The 20,306-nt window shown below is 42.4% G+C and overlaps 1 protein-coding gene across 1 annotated transcript in view; it reads right to left on the bottom strand.

The window, feature by feature from the left end:
- ANXA2 (annexin A2) overlaps positions 1-20,306 on the bottom strand; it is a 43,064-nt gene continuing 22,758 nt past the window's right edge. Inside the window, exons 4-13 of the mRNA XM_047075030.1 lie at positions 15,218-15,312; positions 12,161-12,274; positions 9,029-9,119; positions 7,995-8,074; positions 5,900-5,959; positions 4,157-4,250; positions 3,485-3,580; positions 2,968-3,026; positions 1,760-1,882; positions 1-355 (exon numbers count right to left, since the gene is read on the bottom strand). Of these exons, the coding sequence (XP_046930986.1) occupies positions 296-355; positions 1,760-1,882; positions 2,968-3,026; positions 3,485-3,580; positions 4,157-4,250; positions 5,900-5,959; positions 7,995-8,074; positions 9,029-9,119; positions 12,161-12,274; positions 15,218-15,312 (872 nt within the window). The 3' untranslated portion in view covers positions 1-295. The remainder of the gene's footprint in view (positions 356-1,759; positions 1,883-2,967; positions 3,027-3,484; positions 3,581-4,156; positions 4,251-5,899; positions 5,960-7,994; positions 8,075-9,028; positions 9,120-12,160; positions 12,275-15,217; positions 15,313-20,306) is intronic.

Below are 20,306 nucleotides of genomic sequence, written 5' to 3'. Positions count from 1 at the left end.
TTTATAAAGTAAAAATTCAGTTTATTCATCTGTTTATGACACAGTACACAAGAGGCAAAGTGTTTCACATCATAGGCTTCACTTCCAACTCCTTGGAATGTTCATTTCTTTGGCTAAAGAGACTAGACATGAGAGGCAGGCAATGCTTACGCAAGAAATAAAGATGGGGAAGGGGCAATGCTAATGTCATCCTCGCAGGGATGAGCATAAGGGGGCTGTTAGTCACAAGCTATTTTCTAGAACTGTTAGCTGAAAACAAAGGAACACCGCTCCTGGCGCTCATGCTGTCATGGGCTCAGTCATCCCCACCGCACAGGTACAGCAGCGCTTTCTGGTAGTCGCCCTTCGTGTCTTGCTATAAATGGCCGAGGAGAAAAAAGAAATTCAGTATCAGCAAAAAGACCCAAGGTCTGCAACAACATACAAGCAGGCTCAACGCATAGAGAGCCTCCCTGAGCAGCAACAAAGACAAGACTCTGAGGGACCTGTCCAGGCACAAAGACCCAAACCATCATCAGCAGACCCTCAGGGGGTCTGAAACTAGGGGGGGGGGGGGGGCGTCAAGTGACATGATTACTGCGAGGGCAGAAAGAATGTGAGGTAGTAGTGGATTAACACAGCAAGGAACCAGACCCACAGAACCCAGCCTGCTCTTACTGCAGTGAGGTCCTGTATGCATCACCACTTTTCTCTCTGGCCTGCGTGCTTCCAGAGAAGAGAGGTACTTTCCTGCCTCACCGTGCTGTTTCCAGGATTCTTAAGGTCACGTGGGAATAAGCTAGTGAAGCGAGGAAATGATTACTAATGGGCTCATTGGTCCCTAAACTTTAAACGCGTGCCCTAACAAACCTGGGTGTACCAAACCCACCTCAAAATTCATCCTTTGTAACCACGGACATGCCTTTGAAATTTGCAGGGTCTTCTGGAAAGGGGGGCTGCAATGCCTGTCTGAAGGACACGCCAGGGGGCTGATGCATGTGCAGCCACTCCTTGCATGCAAATGCTCCGTCTCTCCAAAATAGAGAGACTGAATTGATGGGAGACGGAAGTTCTGTGTAACCAAATTTGCCAGGCCTATCACAGAGGATTTTCAAACAATGGAAACAGTTGACCCTTTAACAAGGCCAAAGTTGGGGGCACCAACTCTCGCCCCTGCCCCGTGCTGACAAAAATCCGCATATAACTTTTGACTCCCCCCAAAACTTAACTACTAATAATAGCCTACTGTTGACCAGAAGCCATACCTGCAACATAAACATTAACACACATTTTGTATGTCATATGTATACCGTATTCTTACAATAAAGTAAGCTTTAGAAATGGAAATATTAAGAAAATCAGAAGGAAAATACATTTACAGTACTGCACTGTATTTATTGAAAAAAATCTATTGATTTTCAACCAGTGCAGTTCAAACCTGTGCTGTTTAAGGGTCAACTGCATAAAATTCAAAATTTAATTGATCTCGGGCTCTTCAGGAGGATGTCAGCAAGTCTTGCAGGATCATTGTCATGAACACCAATTATCACTGTAGAACAGCAGATGTGGGAAGTGTAAAATATTTGCCTGTCTCTATAAGATTCTAGGACAAATCGTTAATGGCACTTTCTAAATAAACCGCTGATACCTGAGGACTAGCATCTCTTCCCCAGTGAATTAGAAAACCACCACTCTGTCATTATTCTGACAGGCCACCAGCCTGGGGCTCCAGGGCCTTCTAGATGGCCAGGAAGGGCCAACACGTCACCACGGGGCTTACCTGGATGCAGTAGTACAGGGACTTGCCGTACTTCCTCTTGAATTCAGACCTAATTTTCAACATGTCCACTTCACTGCGAGAGACCATGATTCTAATCAGGACTTTGTCGCGAGTCCCCTTGCCCTGAAAGTCAAGTACATGTTCCAAGTTACAATTCACTGACAACATTAATCCAGTAAGTTTTCTTGCACATGGAACTCATCTGGGTTCTTGAGGCTGCCCTTTAAGAAAGTGCAAAGGTAATGATGAAACTACTCCTTTAAGAAAAATGAGCATCTTGGAATTTCAAACACTCCAGGATGACATCAGCACAAACCCCCACTCTGTGCATTCAGTAAATGTGTACGGAGCATTAACTACTGCATGGTTCAGTTTAGTAAGTGTGAGAGTTTACATATGTAACAAACAGCTCCTGGCTCTCAGGGCTTAGAGAACACAGGCCACCACACTTTCACTGTGGCTCTGTGCCACTGTGAATGGTGTAAACAATAAAGACCACAGAATTTACTTTGAGAGTCTCAGACCAGAGGCACTGAGGAACATGTCCTATTTGACCAAAACCCTAGGAGAGATGGGAGAGGTGGTGTGGGCAAGGGATGATGCAGGAAGGAGCGGGAGGGCCAGGAAGGTGGAAAGCACAAGGGACATCTGAGGCGCAGAAAATGGGATGGGACTGTGGGAAGAGACAGTCGTGGGGCCGCCTTTAGAGGCGGACAGACCTAAGTTCAAATCTAACTACGTTATTTCAGGCTAGTTAAAGCTTTCTGAGCTTCAGTCTCCTGATCTGTAAACAATATGTCACAGGCCAAATGGGCTTTTTGGTAATGATTTAAGATGAAGTAAGTAGCACAACGTCTCCTGCACAGTGGGTTGCTTAATAATCTCTCCCTTCCTTGCCCGTCTTTGCTTTGGGGTACTGGAAGACCATCACTGAGAAGTCTGAGCAGGAGTCAGACACGATTACCATCTGGTACTTTATTTTCTACCTGCGCACAAACACAGGTTCAAGAAGGTAGGAGAGAGAGACAAAGAAGACTGACTTGTGGTTTTCTCACCTGTCCGATACAACCACAGCTGACTAGTACATTCCTGCACCCAGACAGCAGTGTCCCTTTCACCAGCCACTAGTCAAGGAGACTTATAGTTCGGGGCACAAAAGAAGAAAAGCCCATTGTGGAAACATGGACCCCTCAGCTGGCTGCCCTTACCTTCATGGAGTCGTACAGTCGGTCAGCAAAATACAGGGGCTTGTTCTGAATGCACTGGACTGTGGAGTGAAGAAAAGGGGTCAGCTACTCCTCTCCTCACCAGGGAGGAGTGAGGCCCTGACCCCGGGCCGCAAATAAGATGACCTAATGTAACAGGAACAGGCTGCAAAATGGGAAACACTAAGGGAAAACCTGGGCTCCTCTGAAACTCGGCTCCATGGTGATTTTAAACCAGGGGATCTTGAGGGCTAAAGGATATGTGAGTTTCCCCAACAGGGCCCCTTTTGTTGTTATTGTATTCTTCCTGGGAAACTCCTCGCTCTACCAAAGTAAGCGTCCCTCAGTTTTATACCTTAAATTTATTCAGTGAAGATTATACAACTACCCAAGTCATCTAAAGGAGCCACACCTCCCAAACACACTTGAATTAACAGGATGGCCACTTGTTACTTCTGCTATGGCAGTTTACTGAAAGCTGATGTCCACTATGGATGGGAGGGGAGAACCACATGCTCACCCAGGTTCAGGAAAGCATTTTCCAGGTCTCCTTTGACCTCCTTCTTGATGCTCTCCAGCATGTCATAAGGGCTGTAGCTCTTGTACCTGTCAAACACTAAGGAAAAACAAAAAATAATTACTAGAACAGAGCGGCTGATCAAAGCTGTCAATGATCACTCACATGGTTACGCACCATGATAAAAATAAACAAACAAATGAGGATGATCACAGCATCTTAGAGGGTTAGGGGTTGCCGTGATGGACCAGAGCTGACCCTGCACCGGTTGACCTGGGACAGCTGTACTGAATGGCACTGTCCTGAATGGCACGGCCAGACCACATTTTTTGACCATCTTCAGCTCTGAGTGGAGCCTTCTATTTGGAAGCAATGAGTAACAGTACATAGTGCCCAGGAAAGTCCATTTACTTCAACAAATACAGCATGATAAAATGATCCTAGACAAGAAGGGGCAGCAAGATACAGCACCAAACATGCAAATAGGAGAAAGAAGGATCCAAAATGGAAGGGAAGGGCCAATGGACTTGGTGATGGAAAAATGAGTGAGATTATGGGGTACAAAGTAGAGAGTGAACTTTGTTCTGGCAGACCCACACCCCAACACACATAACCAGCAGGCCTCGCTGAGAGGACCATCCCGAGGCTCTAGGACCTCCTCAGCACAGCACCCACCTTTCTGGAGGTGACACACACTCCGCTCGGTCATGATGCTGATCCACTTGGGCACGTCTGTTCCTTTCCTCTTCACTCCAGCATCATAGAGGTCCTACAAGCACAACCAACCAGGAAAGTTGACTATGTGGTCCAGAGTAAGGTCATAAAAACTGTCATGCAAAAAAACCCCAAAAACCTATACACTGAAAATGCCAATTGAGAAAGGACAGCTGCACTGAAGACACAGGCAGCAATGTAGTATTTAAGTCAAAAGTTTTTCTTTTTAAAGGGTCAAAAGTCTTAATCAAGTCTTCACTAGGCACAAAGTATGAGACTAGATTATTTGTGAGGTGGGTGCCGTACACATCGATGTCCTTGAATGCCAAAGGGAGAACCAAGAGCTTCTATTCCTACCCAGAAGGACAAGCAAATGTTCATTAGTACATCCAGCCCTCATTCCTTTGGTACTTTGGATGGCAAATAAGCTAATGGTTGTCTGCTGAAGACAGTTACAGATCAGGTACCTATACCCATGCTTCTTAGAGACTCAGAAAGTCTCATTTTTAGTTTCTGGAAAATTTAGGGGCTACAAATCATGATAAGAATGGCAAGGAGGGAAGGAGAAATATTCATTCAAGGTTAAGATACTCATTAAGTGACCACCCACCATCTGGGGGTTGTAAAACCTAACTTCTGTCACTTCATGTAAAAAACCTTCTCTACCTCCTGCTAAAAGTGCTGTGAGAAACACACTGAATTTTAAAACTAAAATGAATTAATTTTCTCTGCAGCTCTTATAAAATGCTTTGAGATTAGCTATTGACCCTCTGGAAAAGGCATGCAGTTCACAGTGATCTGAACCAGCTTAACAAACAGTTCTCGGTGATTCGCGACTGGAACCATCGAAAGTGCTATTCAACCAGACAAGGGTCTCTGCCACCCTCCCCTTCTCCCTCACCACAAAGGACAATAAGCCTTCCTATCCCTGGCTGTGCCTCCACCATTTTCTTCCACTCTGCTATGTTGTTTATGTAGCAAGTGCACACCAGTGCACACAGCCTTAGCACACTCTGCAGAATCTGGTACTTTCATACAAGCAAAGCCTAAACAAGCATATGTGACTCAGGTATTGATCCTATAATTCATACCAGCATCAAGAGGGAATATCTTATGATAACTACTGTTCCCAGAGAGTGAAAATGAAGCCCACAAATTTGACTTTCCTCCCTTCCAAAAGTGGTGCCTACTTCCCTTTGCACTAACTATAGGCTACACATAGTGACCCACTTCTAACGAAGGGTATGACAGAAGTGACACTGTGTGACTCCTGACATTAGGTGATAATAAGCATTTGGCTTCCTCCTTGCTTTCTCTCTTGGATCACTCACTCTGGGGATAACCAGCTGCCAGGTTGTGAGGATACTCGAGCAAGCCCTTAGAGAGGCCCATGTGGAGCAATAGTAAGGCCTCCTTTCAACAGTCCTATAGATGGGTGACCTTGAAAGGAGAGCCTCCTGATGCTGTCAGGCCCTCAGATGATGCAGCCCTGGCCCACATTTTGGCCCCACCCTCCTGAGAAGTCCTGAGCCAGAACCACCCAGCTGAGCCCCTCCCCAATTCCTGTCCCAAAGAAACTGAGAGATGTAACTTAGGGCTACCGCTAGGTTTGAAGGTAAACTGTTACACAGGATCGATAATTACTAAATAGACTATCTAGAGATTTGCTAGAAAACAGAAACTCAAACCGAGAAGCTCGCTTACCCGAGCATCCTGGTCAATCAGTTCATAATCAATGACGGAGCCATCCTCTGCTCTTCTACCCTACGGAAGAAAACAAAATTAAGAACATCAAATAGGTTTCTTTGTATATTTTTTTTTTTAATTTATTTTTGGGACAGAGAGAGACAGAGCATGAACGGGGGAGGGGCAGAGAGAGAGGGAGACACAGAATCGGAAACAGGCTCCAGGCTCTGAGCCATCAGCCCAGAGCCCGACGCGGGGCCCGAACTCACGGACCGCGAGACCGTGACCTGGCTGAAGTCGGACGCCCAACCGACTTCGCCACCCAGGCGCCCCTCTTTGTATATTTTAAAGTTGAAAATAGTATCTTCTCCCCAACTCTTGTAAGCCGTTATTTAATTTACTGAGCAAACACACACTTAAAGTTTTTCTTCACTTGGGATGCCTGGGTGGCTCAGGTCATGATCTCACAGTTCGTGGTTTCAAGCCCCACATCAGGATCTGTGCTGACAGCTCAGAGCCTGGAGCCTGCTTTGGATTCTGTGTCTCCCTCTCTCTCTCTCTGCCCCTCACCCGCTTGTGCTCTCTCTTTCTCAAAAACAGACAAACAAATATTAAAAAAATTTTTTTCTTCATTTTGAAGTCTAGACAAGACTAAGGATTGGTACAACTGAGGTAGTGAAGTGGGGGGAGGGGTGGGCCTCACCATCATCAACCCCCCCCTCCTCTCCTGGGATAGGCACTTTACAGAATTCCCTCTACCTCCAAAAAAAAAAAAAAAAAAGCTACCGATATTTAGTTCCCTCCCTCAGTGAGCTTACAATCCTGATGGAAAAATAGCGTGGAACAAAGATAAAACAACACAGTAATCCATGGCTTAAGAAGACATGAAATGCAAAAGAAGGGAGAAATCTGACAGCATAGTCAGCAAAGTCTGTGGACAATGGGGTAGGGTTGAGGTGAACACTGAAGGATGTGTCAAATGAGGCTAGTAAAGGGGATGGGGAGAAAGGCACTCCCCGTGGGAGGAACAGCACAGGAAGAGGCTGAGCGCGGCCACAGGTCAGTGAGGTGCCACGCAGCTACAGGGGAAGGGAGGCAGGGGGGAATCCTAGGAGGATTAAATTAGGGAAGGGCAGGATATAGAGACCTTTTTATTTACTGTTTTTAATGTTTATATTTGAAAGAGAGTGAGTGCAAGCAGGGATGGGGCAGAGAGACAGTGGAGACAGAGGATCGGAAGCGGGCTCTGTGCTGACAGCAGGGAACCCGATGCGGGGCTCAAACTCACAAACTGTGAGATCACGACCTGAACTGAGGTCTAACCCTTAACCGACTGAGCCACCCAGGCGCCCCTGGATATAGGGAACTTTTAAAGGCAGCGGAGAATCTGGATTTGATGTAGCAGAAATGCGTGTGATCAAGGGAGTGAAATAGTGAAGGCAGCCTTCAACAGATGGGTGGTTGGTGGTACACAGGGCGAGGAGTCGCCAGGGAGGGCTGTATGGAGTTGTTACAGTAATGGAGATGTGAGTGGGCAGGATGCAGCATGCCAAACAATCATCTGTCATTAAGGTTCCTGGAGAAAATCATTTCTCTTCCCTCCCCCGGCACAGAGGCTTCAAATTGCACACTGGTCAGGACTCAGAGGGAAATGCCTTTCATCCACATGTCTGCATTAACATTAACAAAGACCCCCTCTCCAGGCAAAGGACTACCTGGGCAAATCCTTTCGTAAGACGTGAGAGCAGAGAGAACGAAAGAAAAAACAAGAGGGTCACTTCCCATCGGGTCCTATGTGGCTATAGATAGAGGCAAAGTGACCTTCCCCAAGTCATGTGGCAAGGGCTGCCACATAATCCAGGCCAGGACTTGAGAGCTGCCTATTCCTCCTCTGGCCCCAAAGTCCACTTGACCATGCAGTTTCTCAGGATAAGAAATCCTATTATACAAAAATGACATCTCTGCAGTGACAGTGCAAACCCACTGTCAGAAATGAAGCTGGCATTTCTGATGCAGGCACAGAGGATTGACTTAATTCGCTCCCAGGTATAAAATGCGGTATGTGACTTGCCTTGGGAGGAAACAAGGACAAAGAAATAAACCGGAAACCAACCTTTGCAAGGGCAACCATCAGCTTGCGGAAGTCACCGGATGTGTCAGAAATGATGTCTTTCTCCAGATCAGTCTTGTACACTTTGAAAACAACACGTCTGGTTTTATGCTTCCTGCCTGTGCAGCCAGCCAGCCACCCACCCCAACTGCCCCCTGCCCCATTAAGCCTCTGAGAAGCAGAAACAGTTGTGGCAGCATGGATGTATCCACCCAAATGAGGGCAGATGGTCTAAGATGATTTTTAGACTCATAAAATCAGAGCTAAATGTTATTATCAGTGACAGGAGATAGGCAGGGCTGGATCCAATCAGGCATTCTCAAGCTCACCTTTGATCAGTGACCTCTTTTCTAGCTAAAATACTGGTTCCCAAACTCCTTGACTAGGAATAATCACTTTGAAAAGGAAAAAAATTGGAGGGCTACACACACACACACACACACACACACACACACACACACACACACCTGTGCTTTGTTATCCACTGAATGAGAAACTGCACAATGGCAAAAACTTGTAGGAATTAAATATTACTCTTAAATGAATCTGTATTTTATTATTCAAATAGCTTCTACATTGAAACCTAGTAACAGATACACATGTAAGCTGCATCATTTATTCTAGCCACAGCCTCCTATAGTGCTTGGTGCACACAGATCTACATGCCTCTTGCAATAATTATCCACAATCCAGAGTTGGGAACTTCTTAAGCAGAGACTGGAAAGCACCCAATACATTAAGTCCACGTACACTGCTTTCTACTTCCCTCACCAGACCCTTAAGGAAAAAAAATTGTTTTCTCGCCTTTCCCTCCTGCCTATCCTTTTATAGAAGTTCTAGCAGAATGTAATAACCAAAACCCAGGCCACAAGAAGGTAGAAAAGAGGGACCTGGACAAGGGCAAACCCCTGGACGGTCCAGATGGCATTTCTGCATACGTAATCTGGGCATCCTATCCCCAGCACTAGCCCAGGTAGCCATGATGGGGTTACAGAAATTGGGCTGACAAGCTGCATCACAGAGCGGGAGCTACTCACTTTCCTTGTAGACTCTGTTAATTTCCTGAAGCTCTTGGTTGGTCCTTGAGCAGATGATCTCAATGAGGGAGTCCTCATCCGTCCCCAGCCCCTGTGAACCAGGCAGCACAGACATCAGCAGGGGAAGTTCTCCAGGCCATTAGCCTACGTCTCCGATCTCAATCAGGTAAATCCGCAAACATGGATTGGGTCAGTTAGCATGCTCCTTTCTACATTCCTACCTAGGGGATCTCTACTATATTCCTCAGCACAACATAATGTTATTTTCTATGTCTATTTTCTATGTGCGAATGTTAAAAATACATATATATGTATGTATATCGAATGGGAAGAGACAGTAATGGAATACACCAAAATGTTAAAAGGGGTTGCCTTTTGGTGATGGGTTTACAAAATGATTAACTTTTTCTTCTTCCTATTTTTCTTTATTTTTCAAATTATTTTAATAGATGGGAAATTTTTCTTTATTAAACAATTCTGCTCAGTAATTTAAAATAAAGGAAGAGAGAGAGTTTGTTGTCCTCTGCAGCCAGCACCACTGGAAGGGAGTAAGTCTTTTACCAGGGAAAGGTACAGATAAGATAAAATTTTTAGCTTCACTTCTTTGAAATGTAAAATTGGGTTAATGTTAAAAATTTCATTCTTGTACTTCCACTTTCGCTTGATTACTATGCACTCTTCAGGCATTTTAGGGAAGCAAAAGGAAATAATGAAGTGCCAAATAAACCTAGACACCAACACTTTATTAAGGAATAAGAATTTGATGGGTGATGTATTCAAATTTAATATATACACTTTTGAACGTGCCAGATAGCTTGAAAGGACTCAATGAAACATGTATTTCAAAGCTGGCTTCATGATCAAAGTCAAGATTTAATAATCAGGATTCTCTAATACTTGTCTTTCCGAATATGGAAATATCACTTTGAACTAAGTAGAATTACAACTGTTTAAAATGTAAATCAATTATAAGGTGTTAATACAATACGAAACTTACTTATCCACATGAAAAGTGTGTCAGCTATTAATTAAACTTATTAGAGTTTATATGCCCCTGAAAAGTGGTTCATATAATATAAGCTAAACCTCAGGTTAATGGTTAATTTTGAATTTTATTCATAATCTAATCTATGAGCAAATGCCTCTTCTTCTGAGTTTTTAATCATGACGTGTAGAGGTTCTAGCAAAGCCAAACTTTCTTTCCATCTTAGCAAAAGGTCTACGCAACATTCTACACAAATGTTATAGAATGACTACTGAGTGTCTTCAAATATTTTAGGGGGTAGGCTTTCAATCTCAAGATGATAAAAATACAGACTAGAAATAATTCATGTATTGGAAGAAATGCCATATCCTGACACTGTTGAAATATAAAACAGGTATATCAACATAAGATGTTTTCTTCCCTCGCTGATACGCCAGTGTTAATATCTGAGAATTCTAATAGTGTTTTTATCTCTATTCAAAGGTGACCTTGGCAATTTCCAAAACTTGGCCCAAGCTTTCCACAGATTGTCTACAATTCCTATCACAAGGGCAACTTCTACCGTAACATATGGCTAATATTGCCACTGGTATTGCCAGAAGTCAAAACAGATTTTTTTTAAGCATAGTTCAGTTAATGTCACTTCGAGCTTTATGGATTTCAGAAGGGTACTCAACTGTAATAGCTAATGGAAGAGCTGGCACCAGGTCAAAGATTTAGTCGTCAAAGCACCTTTCATTGGGCCCAATTACAGAGATTACAATGGTGACTGACAGCTCGAACAGGTCTATTTCAAGTTACTAATACCTAGTCATCGATACTAGTAAGATTGTACGAATTACAACTAAATAGATTTTTGATGAAAATAAGATAAACTGATCTGAAGTGATGATGGTCAGAAGAAACCTAGGACAGGCTGACTTCCATGACTCCAATAAACCCACGATTTGGTTTTCAGGAGTGCTCTTTTTATCAAGCAGGGTCATTAAATGTTGTTGACATTTTATCATTTGTAATTCTACCTTCTCTGCAATATAGCCTACTTAGGAAACTCAGAGCAAGTCAGCTCAAATAAACTGAGTACAGGTTGGACTAGGCTGGAGAACTGAAGGAAGAAAGAGATTTCCTAACAAATCTTTCAGCAGCCCTGAGCTATCAAGTCCTGGGCAATGGAAGTGCCCGGTGTGAGAAGCCGCCTCACTCTCGAGGTGTTCTCTGGGGAGAGAGATGACATGAACCATGACATCAGCTCTGGTGACAGGCTTACAGCTTGGTCCTTCATAATTCAGGAACAGGCATCATAGAAAACGCACTTGGACTTAGAATAAAAAATGAGAGCTATAGTATTCCCCTGTACTCTGGAGGCTTTACCTAGTTTTATCAGCAGAGGGCAGTATCAGATTATTCAAAGTGTTACAGGCACACACCACATATAAAAGGGGTTATATTTTGCTGTAAAATGCCTTTATGTTTATGCATCTATCACATTTATATAATACTGGATGTTTTAGGTATGCACAAAATTCAGGGAGTTTCTAACCTGGAATTTTTACTATCTAATGTAACTGAAAATTCTAAATTAACTTTGCAAAAGCAAAAAGCAAACAAGAGATAATCTGTGCTACAATACTTTGAACAAAACACAGGTACCATTCACAATCTGAAACCACCCTTTATATACACTATGATGTTCTGATTTTTTTCTGAATTTGAATCAAACAGTGGGACTCACAGGAGAAGGTCAGAAGAAGAAACACTCAAGACCGCATAGGCAGAATTTGCAAGCTTCACTTAACAAAAGCTATGAGTTTTACTTTTGCCTCAATATCACAACAAATCTTTTTTTAAGAAGGAAGTGCAATCAAGGAAGTACTTTTTCCAAATGGTAATTCCAATTGCCCAGGTGCCGAGCAGTAGCAGCTGGTAACTGACTTCTCAGCATCATGAAATTTCTTTACAGTCTTAAAAAAAGTAATTGAAATATTTTTGGTACAAATCCTGAGACTTATAGCTCCAGTTCATTAAAAAAAAAATGGTTCCAAATGAGAATTCAACAAAACTAAAAATCACCTAATTATACTTAGAAAGCTGTAATTTACAAATATTAATGGCAGATTTGACAGAGATTACATCTCACACATGTTTACCTTCATGGAGGCTTTCAGCTCAGAAGCATCATACTGAGCAGGTGTTTTCAAGAGGCCCAAAATCACGGTCTCCAGGTGGCCGGACAAGGCTGACTTCAGTGCTGATGTAAGTTCCTTCAGAAAAACGGGCAAGAACATGGAAAAAAACAGGTTGGTAACCAATGTTCCCTTTAAAACTGGTGAATGAAACAAAAGTAAGTGGGATGTGTTTGTAAGGCAGGTTGTGATTCCTTAGCCACTCTGGGATCTCAGACCAAACTGGCCCTCAACTGCATTCCCCTCAGTGGACCCCGATGTCAGAAACAAAAAGATCAGACTGCTCTGACAAAATCCCTTCACATCCAAGCTGAGCCATCTTCTCCCAGTCATTAAAAGGAAACCAGGGCAGTATGCAATTTCTCAGAAAGCTAGGGGTGTGAGGACACTTTATAACACCCTCACAAGTGATAACCACTCATAGAATACAGGGCACTTTCCAAGCTCAAGACCTTTGCTAAGAAGGAGGTGGTTAGACTAGGGAGCCCCCTGTAAAAGATGTTTGTGCAGCTGCACTAGAGGTGGCTGCTAAAAGTCTCCAGAGGAACCAGAGGCCCCACCATGGGTGGAAGTTGGATCATGAAGTTTTCCTATGCAAAACACTTCATCCAGGACTGAGAAAACATCTATTTGTCCATACCAAACTGGGGCCGAGTTGACAGAGCCGATGGGAGACTGAAGTCCCTCTTTCTCACCCCCTTGACTTTCCCGCTCTGTATTATATCTTAAGGTTTTCACTGTCATAATTAATGTAGATTTTAAGTCAGAGGTCTGAGTCAGCACCAATGTATGCAGACAAATACACCAATTCAATGTGTCTTTTATAGCTGCTTCCTTGACGATTAAACTTCCTACACATCATGAGCATTGAGTGATGCCTGAACTCTCCCACTGTAATTATTTTCCTTTCTTTTCACTTTTTCCCTGTTCTCTCCCTTCTTTCTTTCTCCCCTGCTTGCCAGCAGCACCTCACAGCATCTATAATGGTGCCAGGAGATGATGTACAGTCTGCTTCTGGCAGAATCTTTGCAAACCATTCAGAGGTGGTGAGAACTGAGATGGATCTCAACAATCACCTGGCCCACCCCTTCCAAACCTACTCTCTTCTGATTCCTGGTGTTCTAGTAACACACAGCACCTAGAAAGGGACTTGAAAAGCAACACCTGCCAATTTGGAAATTTGAGGTTAGGGAATTCCAAACTGAGCCTACCCTTGACACTCCTCGACCCATTGTCTGTTCAAACTCAAATAGCATTTGGGTAGCTACTGACTTCTTCCACTTCTATTATAAACTCCTATTGGCATTCAACTTCCTGCTTCTCACAAGGTCTAGCACAGAGCTTTGTATGTAACAGATACCCCAGAAAAGTTTGACAAAAAAAACATTACCATTCCTTATATGGAGAAATCTGGCATCTGCTTGAACATGAAAAAACAAAACAGAAGACCGAGATTCTCCCCCAGCTCCTCTCCACTTCTATTAGCTCTGCCCATGGTCTTCAAAGCTCATGACCTAGGCAGCCTCAGCTCATATCACTAACATACTCTACAATACAGGGCTTTCTCCTTGACTATGCAGACAACTCATTCAAAACACTAAGGTTCTACTTCCAAAATCTCCTTCGGAAATTATCTCAAGTAATTTATGTATCTTTCTGCACACAATGACAATTTTCCTTAGCCCAAGACTAAGAGACATCACGAATCAGTAGGAGAGTGAACTGTCCCCACCACACACAAAGCCTGTGTGATCAATGAACCCTACCATAATTCTGGTAACATGTTCCTTCCAACATAGTATGTGAGGGCTTTGTTCATCTATCTACTTGAAATCAAGACCCAGGCATCTCTGTTTCCATATACACTTATGTGTACACATCCAAGTGTGTTCTAACACCCCACTCTGTAAGTGACAGATGAGGAAGCAATTACAGGCATAGTGTCCAAACAGGTGAGACTTCTGCTCCACCTGGAACTCAGTCCTACCAGCTCCCAGATCCTTTTAAAAAATTGGAGAAATAAAGCACTCCCCTCATGGCTCACTACAAAAGACTGTGCAAGTCTAGTTGGAAAAAAGCATTTTAATGCACATGAGATAACAGAAGCCAGATTCTTCCAATTGTTTGAGTAGGTGGGGGTTGGAGCTATAGAAGGCCTTGACCTGCAACTCTCAGAACCCTGGTGGTCATGTCAACCCCAAGAAAAGAAATGTCTTTTCCAGAAGCCTTCCAGCTCACCTCCACTGTGGCTACGAGTGAAAGCCGTTAAGTCAAACAGGAGCTGCAGGAAGCCACGCTTACTGCACTGTCCAAGAATAAATCAAAAGCTTTTAATAGCAAGAAGTTAAAAATAAAACATCCCATCCTTAAAAATAAAATTTCCTAACACTGCAACAAAATAAAGGATGAACAAATGCTGGGTTGTTCCTTAACCACTAGAGCACAAGCAAGGAAAAAGCTCACAAAGGCTCTTTAAATAGCGGGAACATGGCATACTGAAGATAGCCTAGTAGACCAAATGAACTACTAACTAAGCCCAAGAATTCAAGTATATATATATTTTTTAAGAATGAGGAGAACCTACCAGGATCAATCCTAAGTGAAGTCTACGGTCCTCAGATTAAATTAGAAACATCTTATCAAGAGCTAGCAGAAGTCATAAAGATGAAATGAGTTGCTACATATAAAGAACTACATGCCTGGCACAAAGCAAACATTCTAGAAATGAGACATGTTGTTGATAATCCCTAGTCCCTCCTAACTTTCTGTTCCCAGCAGTGCTCCCTCCATACTCTCTGGTTGGAAGAGGGCATATAGTCTTTATGGTTGAGCTCCAAGCACTCCAGGGGGCCATGAAGTGTGTGAGTGATGACTCTTACAAGGATGTAAGAGGAAAACCTCGGATATCCAAGGAAAACCTGGCTCTTGCTGGGATGAGCCAGAATCCATTAAAAGAAAAAGCAATGGCTGAGGAAATGAAATGGAACAAGGAATGCCCTCCATCCCTGAAATTGCTTGTACCTTTTTGGTCCTTCTCTGGTAGGCGAAGGCAATATCCTGTCTCTGTTCATTGCTGCGGTTGGTCAAAATGTTGACAATGGTGACCTCATCCACACCTACGGAGATACAAGTTGTGAGTAGTTAATAACCCATGTGCTCTAGTCTCCTGGGCTTATATTGAAGGTTTCAAGCAGTTTTTTCAAACTGTTTTCCAAACTGTTTTCCAAACTATAATGCCAAGACATCAAGGTTTGTTCTTTTTGTCAGTATCCTGCACCCAATGTGTTTACCAAATTTTTATCCTGACAGCCTCAAACCTCAAGTCTAAATGGACCTTTTGAATATCTGCATTTGAAAATAAACTACTTTATTCATAAATTGGTTTCTGGAATCAACCGTGGGAGGTGTGTTTGTGGGGCTTTGGCAGTCAAATGGAACAACAAAGATTTAGGAGGATTTTAAATGAAGGTCCCCAAATTGCCATTTAACTGGGGATTTAATAGACAGTAACTGTGAACTGAATTAATTGAGACAATTATTTATATTTATTGCAGGATTACAGCTATATAAGCAGCTAGGTATAATTTCTATAATTATAGAAACTGTCATGACAAATGAGTCAGATTTAATATGGCAGTTGTATTTTAATAGCATAATTGATTAATGCAATCATACTTATTGAAGACTAAATTGTTTTTTAAGGAAAATAAATGTTCCACTGCTTTTAATCTTCAATAGCAATTTTAATAATCAATTTTATAACTTTATTAAAAAGAGTAAGTGGTTTAATCTAAATTAAATCTAAATTGGGAGTTATGAAGTGCCACCAAAATATTTTAGTACCTATTTTAATTAGAACATGTGTATTTACAAAGATAAGCAATGCCTTCTTGTATCTGAAAGTTTCCAATTTTATAACAGAAATACTCCTAAAATGCCATTTAACTTAAGAAAGCACGATTTTAAGAATTCAGAAAGTGAAAGGCCTCCCTCCTGACTGATTCCGAACTTTGTTCAGTAAAAGCAAGAGTCTTTTTGCCATAACTGGATAGGTAATTCTTGGGTGAGGGAGAGAACAGCAAAGCCCAAAAGGTCACATGCGAACCGCAAACAGCTTTGCCTAAAGGAAATCAGAGGAGCCCCAAAACAACAGAACTGTTAGAACTATAATGCTTTGAGGCAGAGGCAATAAGCCAACTGATAGAGAAGGAGTCCTCAACTCTCAAGCATATTAGATCAAAATGCCATTAGGTTAGATTTTCTGGGTATAAAAATAAGTAACATTTATTTTTGTATTTATATACTCATTTCAGAGTGAGTTCATACCAGTATGTTGCTCACTTATCTTAAGTGCATTATCTATAACTTTAGTTCCGATTTTGAAAGTACCAATGTCAACAGAATAACGCAACTGCTATAAATGAGATGCAGTTTTAAAAACGCTTATTTCAGCATTAGAGAGAGTATCAAAAATTAAGGGGGAAAAAAAGCCCTATGTCCAATAAGAGATCTATTACATAAGTGTTCTTCTGTCCATACAATGGGATACTACCATCCTTCAAAATGATGTCATAAAATATTAATTGATGTGGAAAATGTCCATAATAAACTGTTAAGTAAAAAAAAAAAAGAGAGAGAGAGAAAACACAAATGGCAAAGCAATATATACAGTGTAACCCAATTTTTGTAAAATGCATGTGTACCTACAAGAAAAGATCTAGAAACCTTTATACCAAAGTTTTAATAGTGCTCCTGTGGGTGGTAGGATTACGGCTACTGAGATGGGGGTGGGAGGGAGGGGAGGGTGGGTGATGGGTATTGAGGAGGGCACCTTTTGGGATGAGCACTGGGTGTTGTATGGAAACCAATTTGACAATAAATTTCATATATTAAAAAAAAAAGGATTATGGCTACTGTAAAGTTTTCTTTCTTTTGATTACATGTACCTTCAAAGTTCACTATAATGTCATAAAAAGGGTTCTTTTACATACAGAGTAGTGACATGCAGTCATTGATCTAGAATCGACTAGTGACCTCCCATCAAAAGATCCCTAGCATGGTTCTAAATACCTTAATTAGAATGAAACACAATATGCCTAATAATTACAAACTTCATCTACATAATTCTCATCGGTTTCCAAAATATCCTAACACAAACTATCATTCTTCACAACTACCCAGTGAGGATAGGTATTCCTCTTTCTAGTTTGTAGATGAAGAAGCTGAAGCTCAAAGACATTCCAACTATTACAGGTGTAAACATATGCCTTCTTTGGGTCTCAGTTTCTACATCTGCACAAGTAAGGCACTTGAAAAATGACCCCAGTTCTGCTTCCAGGAAATACTAACAGATACAATCTTGCGAGCCTACCCACACCTGTGTTCTCTCTCTCACTCTCCTTAAATATTCTATGGCTCTAACTTCATGTTAGGGAAACCATTGTTTACAAATGTGTTTTTGCTTTACATTCAACTTTCTTACCCAAATCTGAAAATGCTGGAAAACAACAAAATCAATCATACCCTCAAACCTCAATTCTAGTATTTCCTGAAAACAATTTTAGGGCTGCTGACCTGAATGCATGCAACAACATTGACCCATAAAAATTCTTCTCCCTTGGGGCGCCTGGGTGGCTCAGTCGGTTGAGCGTCCGACTTCGGCTCAGGTCATGATCTCACAGCTCGTGAGTTCGAGCATCGAGTTGGGCTCTGTGCTGACAGCTCAGAGCCTGGAGCCTGCTTTGGATTCTGTGTCTCCCTCTCTCTCTGCCCCTAACCCACTCACATTCTGTCTCTGTCTCTCTCAAAAATAAATAAACATTAAAAAAAAAATTAAAGAAAAAAAATTCTTCTCCCTTGGAAACAAATGCCAAGCTTATGTTTGTGGTCCTAAGCCCACGTGAATCAGAATCACATGAAGCACTTATTAAACACAGAGCCCCTTGGGCCACACCTGAGATCTACTGATTAAGACTCTCTAGGACTTTAGACCAAGGAAGCAGCATTTCTACCAGCTCCCTGGTGATTTTTTATTTGAGAAGCACCAAGAGACGGAGAAGTGTGAGGAATGGAAACATCTTTAGTAATCCGCTTACGAAGAAGACTCTTAAGTCACTGTACCGACTGCTTTTGTGAGGTACAGGATCCACAACAATTTCAGGGAAAGAAATGCTTACCTTTGTCCAAATAACCCAGGTAAGAAATAACACCTGACGAGTTCACTGCACAAACTGCAGTGCAGTCCCACGCTCTTAGTCAATGAAACAACCTTTTGCCTTTCTGTTCACAATAGCTAAGCACCCAGCCAACAGAATCCGAACTCAATCCAATTATTGGAAATCCCCGTAAAGAGCCTGAGGGGTTGACCTGGATCTCATGTAGGTGGCAGCAGCTATGATAGTCTGAAAGAATCTAAATGTATTTTACTGAAATGATTTATCAAGCAAACAGCCTGCTGAGCATCCAACATGCTGGGACCCCTTACAAGTGAACAATCTGATCCATTACACAAATGCTAATGGAAGCAACTACAAAGAAATAGAAGCTATTTCTGCAAGTGAAAGCCCCCTCTCCCTTCCTAGAACCTCACCCACGTAAGCCATTTCTCCCATACCTTTGTCTGCAAGGTTCAAATTGAACTGGAAAGAGGAAAAAAAAATCATGGAGTCCAGGATCAATTGCCTAGTCAAAGCCACTTAAGGCATATCCAGTGTCCTAACACCAGAATACACATTTCTGTCAGTGGGATTTAACCATCTTATCTTCAGAACGCTGCTGCTTCCTCTCAACTTGCTCTCATAATTAGTGAGGCAGTTTATTCCTATGGAAAATAATTCAGTGTAGGTTGAAGCTGCAAGGGTCATCCGGTTACTCACCACTTCTGCCCAGGACACGGCTGAAGGATGAGGACTGAGCACTCAGCTACCTATGTCAGGACAATCATCGTCAACAGTGCATAGCAAGTGCCAGTACACTAGGAAAGCTTTGAATTTAATACATTTAACGTAAGTGCAAATGCTTGGAAGATGAGGTTCTGCCCCCCTAGATTTGCACCTTCAGACCTCTTAGGTTCCAGTATGTAAGGAAGTGTTTGCTGGGCAGAAGGACCCAGGTTCTAATAGAAACTGTGTGGGCAGGGCAATAGCATAAAGAAAAAACAACTACAACAAACTTGAATAATGTTTCTTTTCCGTCCCATTCCTCTTGTGTTTCATGTGGAAGGTCAAAGTAATGGAAGCCAAAGGCTCACAATGGGAAACAGTGATGTGGGCGCGGGAGCCTACAGAATGTGGCTGAGAACACAGTATATTCTGTGTTCCAGGCTGATTTTTTAAAATTTCTTTTCAAAACTAATAGAAGTTGAAAGTTTCAAGATTGGCTAAGGAACTAAGACACAAATTCATTTGGCTCCTGATGGGAAACACTACAGTAAATTTCATAAGCACCGATGCCGTTCATGAAAATGGTCGGCTAATCTCATCAGCTAACTAACTACAAACATGTTTCCACTGCTCCTTAGCTGGGGCATCCGAAAGGTCAGTCACTGTTCGAAATGCCAGTCAACATGAAGCAGTCAGCATGCTGCTTATGAAGAAGACTTGTAAGTCACTTCCACCAACTGCTTCTGTGAGGTATAGGGTCAACGACAATTTCAGGGAAAGAAACGCTTACCTTTGTCCAAATAAGCCAGGTAAGAAAGAACACCTGAAGCTCGCTGCACAAACTGCAGCACCACGTGATGCCACAGGGAGGCGCCGCTGATGGCAGAGTTCAAGCTGGAACCATCTGCCATATTTTTTTTAAACATAAAGAACACTTGCTGTCTAAAATAATGGCCAACTCCAAAACCATAAAATCAGCCTCCTGGAGTTCCCTCCTCTCTGCGGGTAGAAACCCCAAGTCAGCTCCACATCTGGCATTCCATGGAAAATGTGGCTTTATTGTCCATGGCAAGGAACCAAGAGGCCATTCTGAACAGGATGCTGACTCACATCTGCCAAGACACATTGACTGCACAAAGAAAATGGATTTCATTTTGTTTGATGAAGGCTCAGGAGTCCCTCAGGGCATGGCTGATTGGTTAGAAAATTAAACTGCCCAGATTCCCTCC

The sequence above is a fragment of the Lynx rufus genome, unplaced genomic scaffold (genome assembly GCF_022079265.1).
Source record: "Lynx rufus isolate CCGP_SWC_20201006 ecotype Redwood Valley unplaced genomic scaffold, mLynRuf1.p SCAF_13, whole genome shotgun sequence".
NCBI classification, from domain to species: Eukaryota; Metazoa; Chordata; class Mammalia; order Carnivora; family Felidae; genus Lynx; species Lynx rufus.
This window is presented reverse-complemented; position numbering and strand designations above follow the sequence as displayed.